The sequence below is a fragment of the Paroedura picta genome, chromosome 2, assembly GCF_049243985.1.
Source record: "Paroedura picta isolate Pp20150507F chromosome 2, Ppicta_v3.0, whole genome shotgun sequence".
Taxonomy (NCBI): Eukaryota; Metazoa; Chordata; class Lepidosauria; order Squamata; family Gekkonidae; genus Paroedura; species Paroedura picta.
The window spans coordinates 90,326,771-90,345,039 of NC_135370.1; the positions used below are offsets into that span (position 1 = coordinate 90,326,771).

Sequence of the window (18,269 nt, forward strand, 5' to 3'; positions counted from 1 at the left end):
GCAACCCTAGCAGCACCGCACTGGGCAACTTTGTCAAGGAAGTTCAGCCACCTTATCCCTTGTAGGGCATAAAGCACAGTTGGATCCAATAAAAACTTGCAGATGGAGGAACAATAAAACTTTGTATTGATTTTTATTAGTCACAATCCATCTTGTGCACAACATCTCAGAGCTTGATGATTCTCTGATAATGGAAACCATTAGACAAAAACTATGGCAGTTGTGTAGCTGCAAGCTATGATGATTACTGATCTGTCAGCCCTTTCATCAGATGCATTTGCCCCAAACACAGGAGCATTCATCTTACATAAGACATTCTACACTGGTTTGAAAATTTAGTTCTCCCAGCTTTATAAATCAAATTCCTCAAGCACAAAAGCATACTTCTAACTGCTGCTGTTTGAAAAAATCTAGTCAGATAAAAATTTCAGTTATGTTTATAAACAGCTGTTCATTTCCTAATGAATTTCCTAATCCTAAAGCATTTTCTTGGATGCTTTAGGATGCTTAGGGCTGATCCTGCGTTGAGCAGGGGGTTGGACTAGATGGCCTGTATGGCCCCTTCCAACTCTATGATTTTATGATTTTATTATTCTAATGGCAATAATCCTATATGGCAATAATCTAACCATATTTCAGACAAGCTGGGAAGGCTAATCATGATACATTTATAGTATATATTAGGGGCAGTGGGGAGAAATCCAAAGACACCAGCATCTTAGGTATCCCCTGTGCAAGCACCGAGTCATGTCTGACCCTTGGGGTGACGCCCTCCAGCGTTTTCATGGCAGACTCAATACAGGGTGGTTTGCCAGTGCCTTCCCCAGTCATGACCGTTTACCCCCCAGCAAGCTGGGTACTCATTTTACCGACCTCGGAAGGATGGAAGGCTGAGTCAACCTTGAGCCGGCTGCTGGGATTGAACTCCCAGCCTCATGGGCAAAGCTTTCAGACGGCTGTCTTACCACTCTGCGCCACAAGAGGCTCTACCAGCATCTTAACCCACCCCCAATTTCACAACACTGCCTTTGTAAGTGGATTCAAGATTCACACAGGACATGTGCAAACTACAGTGAGCGCAAGTTTGGGAAAGAATTTTCAAAAAGTAATGGTTAGGTACATCTTCCAAAAGATGGGGGAAATGTTGCTTTAATGGATTTTTATCAATACTTTCAACAATAGCACTGAATATGAAGTTAGTGTTTTATTTTCTATGTCCTTTCTCCATTACTAAATCACAAGCATTATAAAAACCCTTTCAGAAACGCTCTTAATTTGGTATATAAAATGAGAACAGTGGTAAAATACAACAGCACTGAAATTTGAGAAACTGCATTATTCCAAGAATACCCATAATACTAAGGAGAGCTATTAGCAGAACATTGCCACTTGTTTGAATGACTCAAGTTTTTCCTCATTTTCTGTAGAAGCCTGATATTCTATTATTTACCCTTTGCTATATTTTATAATAACTAGCGATACAAATTATTGTAGGTGTTGCCTAGCAATATCTTATCAGTAAAAATTCTGTATAGGTAGGTATTTCCACAAAGCATCAAACAGCATTCATAATTAAATGGTAGCTAGTTTTCTTTTTTATTTATTTTATAGCTATCTCCACTAGGTGCTTCCAATTTCAGGTCTATGATTTCCTTTAGATCTTCCATAACAAGGCAAGTCACAATCAGATTAAGACAAAGATCCTCTAAGGGGAGGGGGGAACTCTTGCAGTGAGATTATTATATTGGGAGAGAATTAATGCTGTGGTCCCCGATAGGCATCTACTGTAACCTATTACATCTCACAGACAACTTGTTTTTGTGTATAATAAGACAGAAAAACTACCATACTTTATATTTCATTGGTCTGAGGAATATTGAACTGGCTCAGAAAACACATTTGCGCAGTGATAATTTCCCTCCTGCTGACTCTGGCAAAGACTCTATCAATTCCACACAGCTGTCTAGTACAAATTCCTACCAATGGGCCAGTAACATTTTTGTAGAATATAATATGAAAATTATTGCATAATTGGAAGAAAGGAAATGGTATAGAGTTTTTCATTCTAGGAGAATGTTTAAAAGGTTGTTACCTCTCCAAACTCTTCATAGTTCTGTTCTAAATAGGTTGTCCCTTTCTTTTCCTGGGACAACTCCCCATGGATTTCAGACTGATCACTCTCACTTTCATTGGTTTTCCGGCTGTTCTCATGCATTTCGTTCTCAGATTCTTCTATATTGTCTCTTTCAGATTTGTCAGAAAAAGCATCATTCTCCAGGTGATGATTTTCCAAAGCTGATTCATTAAGGCTGAAACAGACAGATGGTTAAACAGCCTTAGTTTCAATTGGTGGAAATATTTTGAGAGGAACTGTTCACTTGGAGGACTGACTAAAATTAGACTCTGCAATACAAGGAGACACTCTTGGAGATTCACTTTTATGAAACCATTAGATATTTGTTCTTTTATTTATTAATTAAAATGTCCACCATGTTTCCTTGTGGTTCAAGGTTGACATCCATCCATTTAATTAGAAACAACTCCCACTGCTTATAAACAATTTGTTATTGCTACAAGTTATAAGGAAGGGGATTGGGCTAGATCTATGGTTTTCTCAACTCCAAATTAACCTTTGAGTGTTGGGTCAGAGATTATGTGGAGCACTGAGGCTATTCTATCATAGAATATTGGACCTATTCTTGTGGATGAAATATAGGTCACTGGTGTGGCAGGACCTATAAATGAGTCATGTACTGACCTATGGTGTATCACCTCAGTGTAAGGTGACCAGATTGTCCCACTTTTGCAGGGACATCTGGGGGTACCTGGCAAATTGTACTTATGTTGAAATTAAAAATATATACATTACAATACTATTTTTGTGTTCTACGAAACTTTTTGTTGCTCCATATAGACCACATTTTTAATCAAGAACCCCCCCGGTCAATGGTGTCCTGCTTTACCAATGTTAAAATCTGGTCACCTTACCCCAGTGGTACCACTACAATTATTTTCAAGACTTTTTGTAAGAGACAGATGGGAGGGGAGATAATGGATAACTACAGAGACAAGTTGGAGAAAGCTAAATATGCACGATAAAAAATAAAACTGGCACATGTTATGTGTTAATTTTAAAAAGTGGCTTCTAAGTTTGAAAAGACTGAAGACAGAACTACTTCACACAATGTGAAGAAGGTGGTGGGTTCTCCATCTTCTCCATGACAATGGCAATTGTTAAAAATATTCACTGTACCTAATGTAAAATATGTAAAGAACAAAAATGCACTCAAGAAGGCTGAGTATATATGATTTTGGGAAACTCATGTACTTTGTTTAATAAAGTCACTTGAGGTCCACTACACATCAGAAAGTTCAAGGTAGTATAATTGGTGAGTCTTCCAGGAGCCTCCTTCATTGGCTAAGTGAAAGAGAAAATTCTAGAGGCATTAATGGTTTTCATACTGTCTTCAAAGATAGTGAATTAATGTTAGTGGTCTAACGTACAATTTTCATTTCCTTAACCTATTTTTATTCCCCTAACTGCAGCAACTGAACAACCATATTTAGAAGAATTATTTATCAGTTTTTATCTTTGGGATTCAGTTTGAAAATATGATGTTTCTGTTACCATGACTCTGATCTTTACTGTTAACTGGAGGCACTCTACTATATCAGACAGCGCTGCATTATTTCAGATAATTAGCGGTAACACTTAGCAAAAGCTGTTTATGTGGTGGAGTGGGAGGTAATGGATCACTTTTATGAGACAGCTTTTTTGTTAATGAGGATAGACTGGGCCTTTCTTAATAATGTAGACTGGAATCTGAAGAGCTACATTAAGCATGCCAAGGGTATGGACATGTCCAAGGAAATTTTTTTCTTTTTTCTTTCTTTGAATGGTAAATTTCTCTCACATTGTTACTAGCTTTTAATATTTCAGAAAACATTTCCTATACAGCACAAGAGCTGGCATTGCTCAAGAAACACAAATCCAAAGTCCTTTTGTATATATGGAACATCTAGTATTTGGATCCTGGTCAATACAGATATATGGCACTTTCCCCACTTCTTTGCATGATCAGTAATCTAAAATCACCAGTCTGCAAAAAGGTCAGTATTGCCACCCACATATTATCAGAGGGGGTATTATTTTACATATTAATACCAACACTTTCCCAAATGCTTTAAAACAGAGGGACAGATTTCAGGGCCAAGTAGGGATGGCCAGCTTCCAGCTAGAGCCTTAGGATCCCCTGGAATTACAGCTCATCCCCAAACAACAGAGATCAGTATCCTTGGAGAAAACGAATGGTTTGGAGGGTAGACTCTACGGCACTGCACCCTACAGAGGTCTCTGTCTTTCCCAGGCTCTATCTCCATATCCCAGCCTGGATCTTACAAACTTACTCTCTGTCCCTCATCAGGTGGCAACTTGACAACTCTAGGGCCAAACAGAGATTGAAAATGTGTACTTCCTGGCTAATATCTCACACCCTTAACCACTAGCTTGCCATTTTTCAAAATAGCTTCTATGCTATTCATCTGCAATAGTGGGGGATTGTCTGGATTCAGATATGTATCCTGGACATATCAGAACAAAGAAAAACTGCTGTACTCAGACCAGATTAACGCAAAGCAGATAAAAATGCTTTCTCTTTGATTTCACTAAAATATTGACACTGCTATTCGATTTTACAGAAGCACCCTGGAGAACATAAGAATGGCATAAGATTGGAAACCCACTCCTCAGCTGAAAAAATAGCCAACTTTAGGATGTCCCTTGCATTTGAAATGTTGATCTACTAACTCTGCTTCATGGCTTGATATAAATTAAAAATGAACACAGATGTTATATTCTGCAAAAAAAATATTGGGGGATGGGGAATGGGATTAGGGAAGTGGAACTTTCTGATTCAGTTTCATACAATTCTAAAATAGATGCAATAGAATGTAAAATTCCGTTCACCCATTAAAAGCTCTATGATACATCAATCTTGACCAATGATCACCCAATAGAAAAGAAGGAGTAAAAATGTTTTGCAACTTCTAGAGTTCTTTTTAGATCACTGTTAGCAAGTCGATATATAACTTGATAAGTATGTATGTATCATAGAATGAATTGACAACAATACTGAAATACAATGCTTCCTGAGATTAGCATATTAATTGTAATACTAATGATGTGCAAATGTCAAAATGCTAAGGAAAAACTGCAATTAGTAGTTAGAGGTAGGTTTCCTTTGCTGATAGAAAAAGCTTGGTGATGAAGAGTCACTTGGAGTTTTGGGATTAGATTCTGCCCAACATATCTATGAACAGAAGGAGGGGTGAATTTTGCCAATTCCACCCCCCCCCCCAGCAGCAGGGTGTGAGGCTACAAGAATACCAGACTTTGCTGATTGAAATCCTTCCATCAGTTGTAATGCCATGACCCTGGGATGCACACCCATGATGGCCTCAAAGCAAACACAGGCTGTCCATACTGTAGAGTCCAAAAGTAGCTTTATTGGGGTTCTCAGGGAGCAACTACAGGAACTTGACATTACATAGGAGCATTGCTAAAGACACCTCATACAGAATTCCAGGAACCATCAGGCCCCAGCCACCCCTTCTACAAGATTTGCACACCAAAAGGCATTCCTGTGGAAAGGATGTTTTATCTAAATTACAAAGTGAAACCATTCTTCAAATTTCTTAGCACCCAGATGTGAAGAGCAAGGCAAGGTCCTTCGCATTCCTTACAACACTAAACAGTACCAAACATAAAAGATAACAGGAACAGCTTCAGAGGGCAGATAGAACAAGGGACTAGAGAAGGGAGGCTGGGAGAAGGTCCCTGGGAAGAGCAGGCCACCCACAGGCCTCCCTGGCAGAAGGCATATACCTAGTCTATAGGTACATGACATGTACTTTTGGGTAGGACAATGCGCAGGGTGGAGGCTCTAGCAACAGAAATATTTTGCTCTGTGCTTTACCCCTTCAGCTCTTTGAAGCTTTACAGAAAATATTCTGCATTCTCTCTCTGTTCTAAATGTACCATGTAAGAGTATTGATTTCCCAATTTTTTTTAGTCATCATCAGGGTATAATGGATAGAAACTCAGGAATCAAATTTGCCAGCAGAAATGGCTGACCTCAAAACCATCATGTCTACATTCTCTTGAGCATAGTTTAAACAATCTAAAGAAAACATGAAATGTAATTAATGGACCCATTAGAAGCTTAATTATCTTAGTTCCTTAGGCAACGTTTAATTGCAGGATTAATCCCTGTGAGAGAAATACTGTCAATGATAAATGGAGCCATTCCAGTATCCTGTTACTACTCAGATAGATCTTTATCTGATCTCAGACCAGACAAAGATCAAAATGTGAAGTTAGGTTTGTACAACCTTAGACTGGGAGTTGTGCAGCAGAGCGAGAGGGAGGTTAACTAACCTCCTTTTGGTTTTGCTATTTGAAATGGAGTGCTCTACTTTATTACTAACATCAGAACATTAAAAAATGTGTTTTTAACCAGACATATCTTCTCTCCTTTAAAATGCTAACAATACAAATAACCTAGTCTCCAGCATGAAGCTTGAAGGGCCAAATACCTTCTTCCTTTTTCTATATGGCTCTAAGGCAAGGTGAAAAGTCTGCAATTTCCATTTTATGGGAAGAAGAAGACCTGAGAACTTTTTCTTGTTTAATTGGAATCCCATCCTGAGATCGAGCTGAAAGACCTCTAAGGGCAGCAAAAAACAGGAGGCGAAATGGTGTAGAAACTCAAAAAACAGAAACTGTGTTGAATGACTCATTGGAGGTTTTACTCTGAATTCAGTGTGGATAATGTAAAGTGATTTCATCAGCAAATCTGAACAGATCTGCAGTGTGGATCTGCAACTCCATTATACACCTGCAGGATGTATTGGTGGGCCAGATGTTTGCACCCAGCCAAATCTACTTTAAAACCTGAAAGACATTTCCTCTGACACTCAATTCTGCAATTGAGCCTGATAAGCTACAAGACTTTGGGGTTGCTGCTATTCAAGAGCAGATAAAATGTTTAAAAATTCACAAACCTCAGTTTTTTAACTCCATAGTGACATATGGTAAATGTATTGCTTGAGTGTACTAAATGGTTAATGTGTATTAGTCATATGGAAAGTGTTTGTCTATGTGTGTGTAAGTAACTCTGTAAGTGCTCTATAAGTAACTCAAAAGACACTTCTGCAAATACCTAAGTTCCCCAGCCATCATGATATCATTTAGATAGTTCTTAATACAGAACATCTTCACCACTGCTTCAGTTTGGCCAGCTGCAGGTCAAGTGGATAAATTAAAAGCTTGCTCAGAAAGAAACCACCACAAACTTCAGGATATATGCAGTGAGCAAAAACATATTCTTACTGGAAAAGTTCCTGGTCTGATATTGTAGCTGTGTGCAGTAGGTTGTACAGCCCAGCGTGTGAAGAATCAGTGGAGCAGTTAAGGTCTCCATCCTTTCCCTGCTTTGAGGCACTAAGCCTGAATAGACTGGAGCATCGCAAAGCCAGTTCCAGAGCATCCAACCAGCATCGGCCTGAAAAACACAAAACCATATTCCTAAGCACTATAGAGGGATGATGGAAATGTTCACTTGCCTGCTTCTCATTTCATTAATCCAGATGTTTAATCCATTTTAAATGCGGGCGATAACAGATAAGATGCAGCAAGGATTTAAATTCTCTGAAAGCAATAAGGACAAAATGCTAACATATAACAGTCTGCTCCACACACAATGTCCTTTTATGCCCTTCAGCTGGCAGCTCAAACATGAAAAATCTCAAAAGATGAACCTCAACACCAAAACAACTACTTATCTGCCCATGATTATCATACTATGCATACTGGCATATGCATAACTATCATGCAATCAGTTTCCTTCCCACCAATTTAGTCAAAACATTTCAGTGTTACCCATATTACTGAGATTCCACAAATTCTATAATTATTCAGATTCCACAAATATATATAAAACTTCAAAATTTCTAATGCTATGCAACACAACACAATAAGTATGAAAAGTTTATTTTATACATTTATACAATTTCCCTTTTCTTATTATTTTCCTTCTGAACAGTCTTTTATCTGAAGCTCTTGTGGCACAGAGTGGTAAAGCAGCAGACATGCAGTCTGAAAGCTCTGCCCGTGAGGCTGGGAGTTCAATCCCAACAGCCGGCTCAAGGTCGACTCAGCCTTCCATCCTTCCGAGGTCGGTAAAATGAGTACCCAGCTTGCTGGGGGGTAAACGGTAATGACTGGGGAAGGCACTGGCAAACCACCCTGTATTGAGTCTGCCATGAAAACGCTGGAGGGCGTCACCCCAAGGGTCAAACATGACCCAGTGCTTGCACAGGGGATACCTTTACCTTTACCTGTTGCTTGCTTGGGAAGTTCTACCATGAAAGAGTGTGTGAAACCTTAATAAACTAGAGAAAATCCACTACCCAAATCTGCTAAAGTCCTTATGGAGTTCCATACTCTTTCACCAAAGATCTAAGGAGTGGTCCCAAAATCTCCAAATGTAAAGCAGATAATGAATTCAGCCTGCAGCACAAATTCTTGTCTTCCATTTAGCAGGAAACAGCAACACATATTCTCACACACGAAAACTGAGTTATATGGATCCACACCACTTTAAGTATAGCTTCAGTCATGCAAAGCAATGTTTTTGTATGCACCATTAATCATAGCTTTCCTCTTTTTTTAAATTTGTTGTCAGAAACAAGGGCCAACCCTACTAGCAGGTGAGGGATCAAACTGAACTGGAAGACAACGTTTGAGTATTGTATTAGTATTTCTGTCTCTTTGCTCATTCCCACAATCTGTACCTAAACCCTACCTAGAATCTCAAACCCATTTCTCCTTTGGGCAGGCCATTATTCACATCCTGCTCCCTTCCCCTCTGCTCATTTGGGCAATATCAAGGGCACAACATGGCACTCATGTGCCCTAAGTTAGTATAAGGTGACCAGATTTCAACATTGGTAAAGCAGGACACCACTGATCGGGGGGATTCATGATTAAAATTTTGGTCTGTATGGAGCAACAAAGTTTCATAGAACACAAAATACAATTATAATATATATTTTTAAATTTCAACATAAGTACAATTTGCCAGGTGCCCCCAGATGTCCCTCCAAAAGTGGGACAATCTGGTCACCTTAAGTTAGTAGTAAAGCTGCTTGTTGGGGGGGAGGGATAGCACCATTGGCCACTGGTTCCACTGGCATTTTGTCAAGGGTTATTTTGTACAAATTGAGACACTGAGTTGGCAGAGGAAAATTAATGCTTGACCTTATGTACATCTTCATTCACTCACTGGGCCACAGGGTCAAGGCCTGTAAATTAGTATCTGATTTCACCAGTTGTTAAGTGCTATTCATTCTGCAATACTGCTTTGCTCCTGGTGCCATACAACTGAATATTGTGCCTTAGTTGTAGAAATACTACCTTATTATTTCAGTTATTTTAATCTTTAAACCCTACTGTGGTGTTCAATTACATAAACACTACTGTTCAAAAATTCTGTCAAAAGAAAAATGAAACATCAAAAGGTGTAATTCTTATTATAAAATAAATAACTCTTTGTACACAAACTAAAACAGTGAGACAAAATTTAAGGCAGACATTAATGAAATGTTGGCTTTCATATCAAGCTGCAAACTCCCCAATCATTTTCTCGCAAAATACAATTTAAGGATACTTCCCTATCCTGCCAATGGCATCCTTTGATCCAGGACAAACATCATTAGTTTCCTAGAAAACAGCATTTCCAGACTCGCAACAATTAGTTAATATACATGAGAAGCTATATTTGGAGAAAAATTGAAGGGATACCACCCATTAATGGCAACTAGACCAGCCAACATAATCTCTCTCTCACACATAATAGATGGTATTGAATGGTCTAAATATGAACAGGACTCAATTGTCCATTGCAAAATATCAGTAATTGGGGGAAAGAGATATTGCCATCCTGAGACTTTCAGGCATTGTGAGGTTTTCCTCCGCTCCCAAAGTCTACCACCTACCAAACTAAACAGATTTGCACTCCTTTCCAGACTAAGGTTGCTGAGTACCAATTTTGGGTGGGGGAACCCATTTCCCACCACCATGTGGAGTGGCAATGGGGTGGGGGGAACTACTTAAAAAAAAATTCACCAGCTTCCCATACATAATAATGTCATTTCTGGAGAATACCCAAAGAGACAGTGATAACTCTAGCAATCACTGGAAACTGTATGGTAAAGCCACAGAGTTTCTGGCAATTTCTATAGCTAACATCATTGCTTCTAGGTATTCTCCTGAAGTGATGTCATTGTGGTACTGATGCCCTCCCCACACATAATATAGACCCTGGGTTCTTTCATTCTTACCTCAAGAAAAGAAGGGTAAGCTTGGAGTCTTTAGTGTACTGAGGTGCTTCTATAAAGATTGCCTAATGCCCAGAATTTTAAACAAGAAAAACATACTTGCTACGCATTAGCCAAACTGTCTACCCATGTCAGCTTATGAAATAGGTGCTACCTAGACTTCATAGGAGTAGATTTTCCAAGCTGCACAATACAATAACCCTCTCCCGTCATTTTTTAAAAAATGACAATTTTATATAATATTTTGTGGAGTTTGTTGTGGATCTGTGGCATTTTATGAACAAACCATAAACTGAAGCCTTCAATCCTCACAGGAAAGAAGGATAACAGATTCTGAATCAAAATCATATACCCTTATCCATTGCTGTTCCTCTATATATTTTTGAAACAGCCTAGGGGGTGGGATGTGTCTGGCTGTCCAAGTTGGAATAGGGCCAATCAGGGTGTAGCCAGCTTTGTCCTGATTGGCCCTGCCCCTGCAGGTCCCACCCTCCAGCCCTGGACTCTAGCCTCTTTACTCTCAGACACCTCAGTGCCTGGAGCCAGCAGCAGGTGAGAAGGCCCTGGGCAAAGGGTTGTGGTGGAGGGCTAGCTAACGAGGGCCTTGTGGCCTGCTAGGCTGGGCCTGCTCACATGGGCCTCCCGGAGTATTTGCCAGTCCTCCCAATTTGGTGTCATCTGCAAACTTGATGAGTAGTCCCTCCACCCCCTCATCTAGATCATTAATAAATATGTTAAAAAGTACCGGGCCGAGCACCGAACCCTGAGGTACCCCGCTACTCACCTCTCTCCAGTCTGATGAAACACCATTGACAACAACTCTTTGAGTGCGGTTCTCTAACCAATTCCCTATCCACCTAACTATCTGAAAATCCAGATTGCAGTCCTTCAACCTATCCATCAGAACATCATGGGGAACCTTGTCAAAAGCTTTACTAAAATCCAAGTAAATGACATCAACCGAATTTCCTCGATCCAGCAAACCTGTTACTTGGTCAAAAAAGGAAACTAGGTTGGTCTGGCAGGACCTGTTGGAGACAAATCCATGCTGACTTCCTTGGATCACCAAATTGTCCTCCAGATGTTTGCAGATCGCTCCCTTTAATATCTGCTCCATTATCTTCCCCACAACAGAGGTCAGACTCACTGGTCTGTAGTTTCCCGGGTCATCCTTCCTCCCTTTTTTGAAGATCGGAATAACGTTTGCTCTTTTCCAGTCCTCCGGGACATCTCCAGTCCTTAAAGAGGTTCCGAAGATGATGGACAAGGGCTGTGCAAGTTCTCTGGAAAGTTCTTTGAGTACTCTCAGGTGCATTTCATCTGGACCAGGGGATTTGAACTCATCTAGTGCAGCTAAATGCCTCTTGACAACCTCTCTATCCATGTTAATCTGCCACCCAGACACTATCCTTTGGCTACAGCCATCTCTAGATGTGCCTAAACACTTTGACCTGTGGGAAAAAACTGATGTAAAATAGGCACTAAGCCTTTCTGCTTTCTCTGCATCTTTCGTTAGAGTTTGTCCATCTGCACCCAACAGTGGGCCTATTGCCTCCTTGACTTTACGTTTGCTCCTCACATAACTGAAAAATCTTTTCTTGTTACAATGGGCTTCCCTGGCCAATCTTAACTCACTCTCAGCTTTGGCCTTTCTTATGATTGATCTACAGTGCCTAGTAACCTGTAGGTACTCTTCTTTAGAGCTCTGTCCTTCCCTCCATTTCCTGAACATTTTCCTTTTCTTTCTTAGTTCCTCTTGAAGTTCTCTGTTCATCCAAATAGGCTTCTTAGAGCTCCTGCAGTGTTTTCGTCTTTCTGGAATAGTCATTGATTGAGCATGCAATAGCTCTTGTTTGAGTAGCGCCCACCCTTCACATGCTCCCTTCCCTTCCAGCATTCTCGTCCATGGTATGACACTCATCATGTCTCTGAGTTTATTAAAGTTTGCCCTACGAAAATCCAACATCCGCGTCTGGCTACAAGCTTCCTTGGCTCCCCATCTCAAAAGGAATTCTATGAGGACATGGTCACTTCCCCCTAGGGTCCCCACCTCCTTCACCTCATCCACCAACTCTTGCCTGTTGGTCAGTATTAAGTCCAGTATGGCTGAACCTCTTGTGGGTTGATCTACCATTTGATAAATGAAATTGTCAGCCAGGCAGGTCAGAAACTTGCATGACTGAGGACGCTTCGCAGAGTTAGTTTCCCAGCACACATCTGGGAAATTGAAGTCACCCATGATGACAAGGTCCTGCCGTTTGGATATTTTCTCAAGCTGCTCACAAAGTGCAGCATCCACATCTTCTCGTTGGTCAGGCGGTCGGTAGCAGACACCAACCACCACACTGTTTGTTTTCCCCTCGCTTATTTTCACCCAGATGCTTTCCACTGCACATATGCTCTCCTTCACTAGAATTTCCTGACAGGTAAGCCCTTTCCTCACATACAGTGCCACTCCTCCACCTCTTCGATCTATTCTGTTTTTTCTGAACAGTTCATATCCATCCACCATTACATTCCAGTCATGAGAATCATTCCACCAAGTTTCTGTGATGCCTACTAGATCATACCTTTCCATCAGCATGAGAAGTTCCAGCTCTTCCTTTTTATTGCCCATGCTTCGGGCGTTAGTATAAAGACAACTGAATCCTTTTACTTTTGGTTCCCTATGAGCTGGCCTTGCTGGTTGGGCTGCCTCCGATCGTTTTCCTGCCATACACTCCCTATGTTGATCGTCTCCTTCCCCTAGTGGCTTTAGTTTAAAGCTCTCCTGATGAATCTCCCCAGGTTCCTGCCAAACACATTCTTCCCCAGTTTCGATAAGTGCAGTCCATCAGGTGCTAGTAGGCCTTCCTCAAGAAAGCCTATCCCATGGTCCCAGAAACCAAATCTCTCCTGCCGGCACCAACTACGCAGCCAGTGATTCACCTCCATTATCTTCCTCTCCCGATGCATTCCTCTTCCCTTGACAGGCAAGATTGAAGAGAATACCACTTGTGCCCCCATTTGCTTGAGCTTCCTCCCCAGATCTTGATAGTCTTTTTTAATAGGAGCGATGGTATTCAGGGACATGTCATTCGTTCCCACATGGACCATCACAAATGGGTAGCGATCCGTAGATTTGAGGAGTTTGGGCAGCCTTTCTGAAACATCTTTAATTTTCGCCCCTGGCAAGCAACACACCTCTCGGGTTAGGGGGTCGGGCCCAGCCACATGGCGATCCATTCCTCTTAGCAGGGAGTCTCCAATTACCAGTACTCTCCTTTTTTTTTCTTCTCAACTCCATTTCCTTCTGTCCCCGTGGCCTCTTCCCTTTGTCTTAGAGTTTGTTTTGGGACCTCTTCCCTTGTTGACCCTTGCACCTCCTCTGCAAGGGCCTGAAATCTATTCTGGAGCTCCAAAGGCCCCGAGAACTGTCTCGCCCTTCGCCGTTCAGTCTTTTTCCGAACTGCCTGCAGAGGCTCCCTATTGTGGTCAATCTCCTTGTCCTCTTCAGGACTGGTTGTATTCTCTTTATTCTCTTTATTCCATGTTGCAGAGCTCTGGACTACGAACTCCTCCCCTTTCTTACTTTGGGTCAGAGTAATAATTCTGTTTTCTAATCCCCTAATCTTTTCCTCCAAAAGTCTTACCAGCTTACACTTGGGGCAGCTGTAGTCCATCTTGTCTTCTGGGAGGAAGGCAATCATGTCACACTCACTGCAGATGATGGGATGAGTGTCCTGGAGGTCCATTGTAATGTCTAGGCAGTGCAAGTACTAGGGAAATATAATCTACTGATATAATCTACTGATTCTAATTGCTCGGCCAAGAACCCCAAGCCAAGAGCCCTTTGTCTCTCTCGCTCTTCGGCTCGCACCAAAGGCTCGCGCCTCTGGTGAGGAGCAGCCCTTTTTAAGCCTCCCAACAATTACCCAGCAATCACCTCACCCAGGCAGAACAATAGCCTCACCTGGTCAGCAGCAACTCTCCCCAGTAGCTCTCTCCATGTGCTCTCAGTTGTCTGAGCTCTGCCTCTGGCAAGGAGCAGCCCTTTTTAAGCCTCCCAACAATTACCCAGCAATCACCTCACCCAGGCAGAACAATAGCCTCACCTGGTCAGCAGCAACTCTCCCCAGTAGCTCTCTCCACGTGCTCTCAGTTGTCTGAGCTCTGATTTAAGGTAAAGGTAAAGGTATCCCCTGTGCAAGCACCGAGTCATGTCTGACCCTTGGGGTGACGCCCTCTAGCGTTTTCATGGCAGACTCAATACGGGGTGGTTTGCCAGTGCCTTCCCCAGTCATTACCGTTTACCCCCCAGCAAGCTGGGTACTCATTTTACCGACCTCGGAAGGATGGAAGGCTGAGTCAACCTTGAGCCGGCTGCTGGGATTGAACTCCCAACCTCATGGGCAAAGCTTTCAGGCGGCTGCCTTACCACTCTGCGCCACAAGAGGCTCTCTCTGATTTAAACATGTCCACAAATTAAAATATGCACATGTGTATTTGATCTACTTTTTAAAGACAAAAAAGTATAGATAACTGGTATATTTCACTGAAGATCAGAGATGATTATCGAGTAGGCCACTGGCCAATTTCCAGATGACCACTTAGGTCCTTCCAAGAATTCTTACAAAGATTGCTGAACTAGGTGGAACTTGGTATGATCCAGTAAAGTACTTAAGTGATAACCTGTGTAAAGTGATTCGAAGTCTGAACTTTTGCTTAACGGTAAAGAGAGCTGAAGTATATTCTTTGCAAATCAGAAGCACATTGATGGTACATGGGGATTTAAGTTTAAAAAAAATAGCCTTGTTAAGACTAAATTCAGACAACCCTTTATGTGTAGATTGAAAGAACTAGCATGCTGAGCAACAAAAATGCCTCATTTTGGTGGTATTAATAGTTTTCATTCATTCTATGCCTATTACATGTAGGCCGGGTGTGACAAGGCATACATCCTGAATACTTCTAAGTCTGAAAGAGGAAAGCAAACAAGCTAAAAAGGTGTGGAACAGTCCGTGCGTCAACACCACTCAAAAAGGTTTCTAAAACAAATAATATTAGTTCAGACACTTCTGAATTCTGACCCACAGTTCTTAAATCCCTGTGAAAATGCCTGTGTTTATTTAGTGTGTGTGTGGGGGGGGCACACTTCACCTATCCTCAAGAGGCCAGTCATTAAGATCAGGTTCCAAGACTGTGAGCCTTAGTGCAGCCTTATCTTTATTGCCTGCATTCATCATTCATTTGTGCAGAAACACCAGCACCAAAACCTCTAACTCTTTTTTCCCTTTTATTCGCTCTGTGACAGTCAGATTAAATATTTCTATTTTGTAGAACTAAATAAAGCATGCCCCAATAAACCTTATCATATAAACCAGCTCCTGCTAAACCATAAACCCAGAACCATTGATCTCAGGTGGCAGTTTTCTAAATCTAATGCTTAAGCTGACCACCAGAGAAATAAGTTCATATCTGTAAATCTATCACAAAGGCCTTGTTTAGTGGTAGTCGATGCAAGAAAAATTGTTGGCAAGGGACTTATTTGCCCCAGGCTCTGATTTGGTTAGTTTCTCACACTATGGAATTCTTTGCACAATGGTTAATCCAGCTTCATTGGCACAGGCATATAGAGAAAACAATAGTTAGAAAGACAGCTGTTTAGAGCGCCATACCCACAATAGAGAATTTAACATCCACCAGAATGATATTCTCTTCTGTCACTTGAAACCTAAGAAATACTGCATTTAAATAAATCCAACAAACAATTGGTGACATGGTTTTATATCTGCAAAGTATGGCCTACAATATTCTTTCTCCCTCAGCACTCTTCCATGCGCTGCGTTCACCTGACTACCAGTTAAAATATTTGGTCTCCACCTGTCTGGGAGGAAATAATGGAATGGTATACACAGGGAGTCCATAGAAAATGTGAGGTGAGATCCACCAACAGGGTAATTGAGCTTGGAAAGGGAAAAGAAAGAGGCCTGAAGCCATAAATATTTTGCACCCATTTCCACCGCAGTAAAAGGCAGATCTTATCCTCAGAACAAAGACAGCCATCTAAGGAAAATAATCATCAGAGGACACTTACAGAGCCAAATAGTTTTGATAGGACTCAGTGACCTAATCCAGAGAAGTCTAGTGTAGGCTTGACTTTGGAAAATGAACTGATAATAGCAAATCAACATGGTCATCCTCTACCTATATGTATGAACTAGCAACTTCCAAACTTAAATGGACTCCGGGGTATGGTAGAGGACAGGAAGGCCTGGAGAATCATTGTCCATGGGGTCGCACCTAACAACAACAAAGCAGCTTCCCTTTCAGGGCATCTTACATGCACAAATGCTTATACCTTGAATAACACTTTGTTGGTCTTAAAGGGGCCACTGGACTCAAACTTTGTTCTGCTGTTTCAGACCAACACGGTTGCCAGACTGAATCTATCCACACAACCAAAGCTGCACAATGGGGCTCCAAGTTCACAGTATATGAAAGTGTTAATTAAGCGGGCTCTTTGCCTCTCCAGTGATAAGGCAATGTTATCACATTAGCATTTTCTTGCTCCCCAGACATGGTAGCTGGTCAAGTGGAACAAGGGAGCAGGAAGGGCTAGTGGATTGGCGCCAAATGTTCTCCAATTACACGTTTTCTTTGGCTACGTGTGGGATGAATAAGTAGTTGCTGCAGAGAATATGCATTAAAATTCTCATATAACCTGTTGACACAGGACCATTCCTGGGCAGTTGCAGCTTGTTATCAGGATTCCAGTAGAGTGTTATTGTGGAAAAAGAACAACAATAAAAGAAGAGCTTTTTTTGTACCCTGATTTTTACTACCTGTAGAAGTCTTAAAGCAGCTTACAACTGCCTACCTCTCCTCTTCCCACAACAGACACCCTATGAGGTAGGACAGGACTGAGAGAGCTCTGAAAAAACTATGACTGGCCCAAGGCCTTTTATCTGGCTGCTTGTGGATGAGTGGAGAATCAAACTCGGCTCTCCAGATTAGAGGCCACTGCTTTTAGCACTAAACCAACCACTACAACATCTTGGTTTCACAGGAAGAACAAATACTCACCATCTGATTCAGAAGCTGCCCTGAAGATTAAATGACTGCTTGGAAGAGGCTGTGTGATGGAACCTACGTTCTCTCCCTTTGGACCCTAGAATTATGAACAAGAAACAGTGAGGAAGCGCCCTTGAGCAATGTCTCTGTATTTTTCTATTTAATTTGCTTTGTTTTTATTTTCAATGCTGCTCTTTTATTGAACATTCACAAACTCTACACAAACTCTACAGTTACCATGAGGTTTTGGGTTAGCTAAGTTTAACTAATTAGCATCAAATCAATCAATAAAAGCAAACCAACAGTATGATATGTGGACTGCAGCTGCTGCCATTTTCTACTTACTTCTGGCCCACAAAGCACAGTCATTACAGCCCAAGATGTTGGCACCACTACTAAGTATTGAAAGTGAGTTAAGATTTAAAATAATTGGATGGCTTTGACAGTTCTTTCTTGTGCATATTGGGATTAGATCTACACAGTAAGGAATAACACAAACTGAGACCTGTTTCTTCCAAATCCCACCGTATTAACTTGTGGCTAGTGCAGGGAAAATTATTTTAAAGTGTAATCTTTTTACAGAATTGCCTGTAGTTCTGAAACTTTATTCACCATGCATCTTGACTTACATTCCACTTCCACATCCATCATGGGAAAAAACCTCATCAACCTCCACCAAAAAAGCTGACTCTCCAAGTGCATACAGAAAATTAGATTTACCTGAATGCAGATGATAGTTTTATGTATTTCATATGGCTAATCTATCTTTCAAATATCCACGTGGACTGTCAACAAGAGTTCTGTATTAGGAACTTGGT

At 41.2% G+C, this 18,269-nt stretch overlaps 1 protein-coding gene across 3 annotated transcripts in view; it reads right to left on the minus strand.

The window, feature by feature from the left end:
* OSBPL5 (oxysterol binding protein like 5) overlaps nt 1–18,269 on the minus strand; it is a 212,596-nt gene that overhangs the window by 30,994 nt on the left and 163,333 nt on the right. For all 3 annotated transcript variants that reach the window (XM_077321552.1, XM_077321553.1, XM_077321554.1), the window contains exons 7-9: nt 17,464–17,548; nt 7,391–7,562; nt 2,093–2,309 (exon numbers count right to left, since the gene is read on the minus strand). In XM_077321552.1, coding sequence (XP_077177667.1) covers nt 2,093–2,309; nt 7,391–7,562; nt 17,464–17,548 — 474 coding nt within the window. The remainder of the gene's footprint in view (nt 1–2,092; nt 2,310–7,390; nt 7,563–17,463; nt 17,549–18,269) is intronic.